This window comes from Rhincodon typus, chromosome 31 (genome assembly GCF_021869965.1).
Source record: "Rhincodon typus isolate 14 chromosome 31, sRhiTyp1.1, whole genome shotgun sequence".
Classification (NCBI taxonomy): domain Eukaryota; kingdom Metazoa; phylum Chordata; class Chondrichthyes; order Orectolobiformes; family Rhincodontidae; genus Rhincodon; species Rhincodon typus.
In genome coordinates, this window is record NC_063362.1 from 20,220,184 (window position 1) to 20,223,153 (window position 2,970).

The 2,970-nt window shown below is 44.9% G+C and overlaps 1 protein-coding gene and 1 long non-coding RNA gene across 2 annotated transcripts in view; one reads left to right on the top strand and one right to left on the bottom strand.

Moving 5' to 3' along the window:
- The window catches only part of ssu72 (SSU72 homolog, RNA polymerase II CTD phosphatase), a 106,019-nt gene extending 105,411 nt beyond the window's left edge, over nucleotides 1-608 (bottom strand). Inside the window, exon 1 of the mRNA XM_048615105.1 lies at nucleotides 390-608. Coding sequence (XP_048471062.1) covers nucleotides 390-469 — 80 coding nt within the window. The 5' untranslated portion in view covers nucleotides 470-608. The remainder of the gene's footprint in view (nucleotides 1-389) is intronic.
- Nucleotides 120-2,970, top strand: part of LOC125486656 — a 20,487-nt gene continuing 17,636 nt past the window's right edge. Inside the window, exon 1 of the long non-coding RNA XR_007265304.1 lies at nucleotides 120-291. This is a non-coding gene — a long non-coding RNA (uncharacterized LOC125486656). The remainder of the gene's footprint in view (nucleotides 292-2,970) is intronic.

Sequence of the window (2,970 nt, forward strand, 5' to 3'; positions counted from 1 at the left end):
CCCACGGCACTCGGCTAGTGATGCCAGGCGCACGGCCCAGAAGCCGCACAAAGACTTGTTTGGTGGTGTAACGACGCGGGGGGGGGGGGGGGTGTCAAAGAAAGAGAAAGGAACGACAATCAAGTTCTGTTACAGAGGGTGCGGCCACAGCATAGACTCGGCGTCAGGCCCGGGCTGTGGAATTAATCTTTTGAGGGCGCGCGTTGGGCCCGGAACGATGGAACGGCTTCTAGAAGGTACGCGATGGGCCCAGCGGCGGACAGAGGTTCAATTCCCGGAGGGACGTAGCAGGTACAGAGGCTGGGTGGGAGGGAGGCGGGCAGACAAGACGTCGGGCCCGGTTTGCTCACTCCTGACCGGTAGGCCCGGCAGGCGGCGAGGCTGGTTACCTGAGGATACTGTGCGCCTCCATACTCCGGTTCTGGTTACTCGAACACACCACCGCCACTCGCAGCGGATTCTGGGGCATCTCCTCCTCGCGCCGTCGCCAAAAGAAAGGAAAATAAAACGACCGGAAGCGGCAACCGCGCGACCGGAGCCCGGTCAGACACAAAATGGCGGCGCACTACCACCTACTTCCGGCGGGAATAATCCAAGTGCGCACTTCCGATAACGGAAATGACCTCATCTGAGGATCATACCCCTATCCATTTTGAGTGTGGCGTCCAGTTGAAGCGCCAACGGGGCAATTACAAAACTGGCATTCTTAATCGTGCCTTTTTTTGAGGAGATTCTAAATCCTCAAGTTTTTTTTAAATCGTGCCGTTTTTAAGCTAAAAATGTGTCTAAGCGTTTTAAAATCAGTTCACTATGTTTGAGGAGCGGTCATTGTAGGGGGATATGGCAATTAATTACCGCACAGCAAGCTCTCACAGACAGCAATGAGATAATGATTAGATAATCTGTTTTCACTACATTGATAGGGCTTTCTTGGGGTACAGGGGTAGAGTCTGTCCGTGCAGACTAGGAGGTTTGGGTTCAAGTTCCCATTAGCTCCAGAGGTGTGTAATAAGAAAAGTAGCTTAAGGACGCTGATAGAGAGTTGGGTATTGGGTAGTCAACAGAGAAAAAATTCCTGCTGCACTTTGTATTCGTGTAGTGGGCTGTTTTACATCTGTCAGAGAATGTCGTATTTAAAAAACAGCCTATATTTTTTGTTTTGTGCCTGGAGCAGAACGTCTAAAACAGACTCAAAAGTAGCTACCAACTGAACCACAGCCAACACAGCTCCTGAGCTAACATTTCTGTTATATAAATAAATTTAATTTATACAATTCTAATCCAACTTGTTATTTACAAAATAATTGGATTTGTTCCCAAGGAGCTGATTTTGGAATGTTATTTTAAAGTACCTACTATACTACCTGCTGGTATATATCTTTTATTAATTATTGTCACTATGATGTTTAGGTTTACTAGTGCTATAATACATGTGTTACGACATTTAGATGTTTGTAACCCATGTCATCCTGTTGGTGACAGTTGGCCAGAAACTGAATTGGATTAGCCATATAAGTACTGTGGCTATAAGAACAGTTCAAAGACTGAGAATTCTGCAGTCAGTAACTTGTAAAAACGTAGAAATTAGGAGCACAAGTAGGCCTCAAACCTGTTCCACCATTTGATACGGTGATGGCTGTTATGTTTGTGGCCTACTCCTTGTTAGTCAAAAATCCATCTACCTTTGTCTTAAATATATGTATTGATTCGCCTCTTTGTTCCCCAAAGCCTGTCCACCATCTACAACGTACAAATCAGAAATGTGATGGAATACTCCCCACTTGCCTGGATGTGTACACCTCCAGAAACACTCAAGAAGCTTGACACCATCCAGGCCAAAGCAGCTTGCTTGATTGGCATACCATCCACCAATTTTTGTCACACCAACTATAGGATGTGGGCGTTTCTGGCCAGTGTTTAATTGTCAAATTTTCCTTTGAAAGACAGTGCTGGTAAGCTGCTTTCTTGAGCACCTGCAGTCCTGTACAGGCACCCACAATGCTGTTAGGAAAACAATTCCACGATCGTAGCCAAGCAAAAGTGAATAAATGGTAATAATGTTCCATAGAATGGTGTGTGATTTGGGGGAAACTTTGTTGGCGTTCCCACGCATCCATGATTTACTCACCACAAAATTCCTAGCTTTGGCCTACTGTAGGTCAATTAATACAACTTGAGAGTTCAGTTTCTGTATAATGGTAATGCCCAGGATGTTGATTACAAATAATTCAGTAGAAGTAATGCATTTAAATGTCAAGGGGCAATGGTTAGATCCACTTTTGATGGAGATGATCACTGCCTGTCACTTGTGTGGTGAGAATATGACTTGCCACTTAGCTGACATCTGGATGTTGCCAAGTTTTGCTGCATACAGACATGGATAGATTTATGGATGGCTTTAGTATCTAAGGAGTCATAAATGGGGCTAAGCTTTGTGTCATCATCTGTGAACATGCCCATTTCTGATCTTATGATAGAGGAAAGACCATTGGTGAAGCAGCAGAAAATAGTTGGGCCTTGGACTACCCTGAGGATCTCCTGCAGAGATATTGTGGGACTGAGATGATAGACGTCCACAATCGCAACCATCTTCCATGTGATAAAACAATGAACTAAGGATGTTGGAAATCTGAGACAAAACAGAAATTGCTGCAGCAATTCAGAAGAAGGGTCACTGGACTCAAAATGTTAAATCTGCTTTCTCTCCCCAGATGCTGCTGAGTTTCACTAAGGATTTCTGTTTTATTTTCATCTTCCTTGTAATTCCAAACAAATCAGGTCTTCCAGCTGATTCCCATTGTCTCCAGTTTTAGTAGGACGTTTGATGCTATACTTGGTGGAACGGTGACTAAATGTAAGGACAGTCACTCTCTCCTCACATCTGGAGTTCAGCTGTTTTGTCTGGATTTGGATCAAGGCTGTAATGAAGTCAAGGGGCCAAGTCGTTCCAGGTGCCCCTCACTCCCAGAG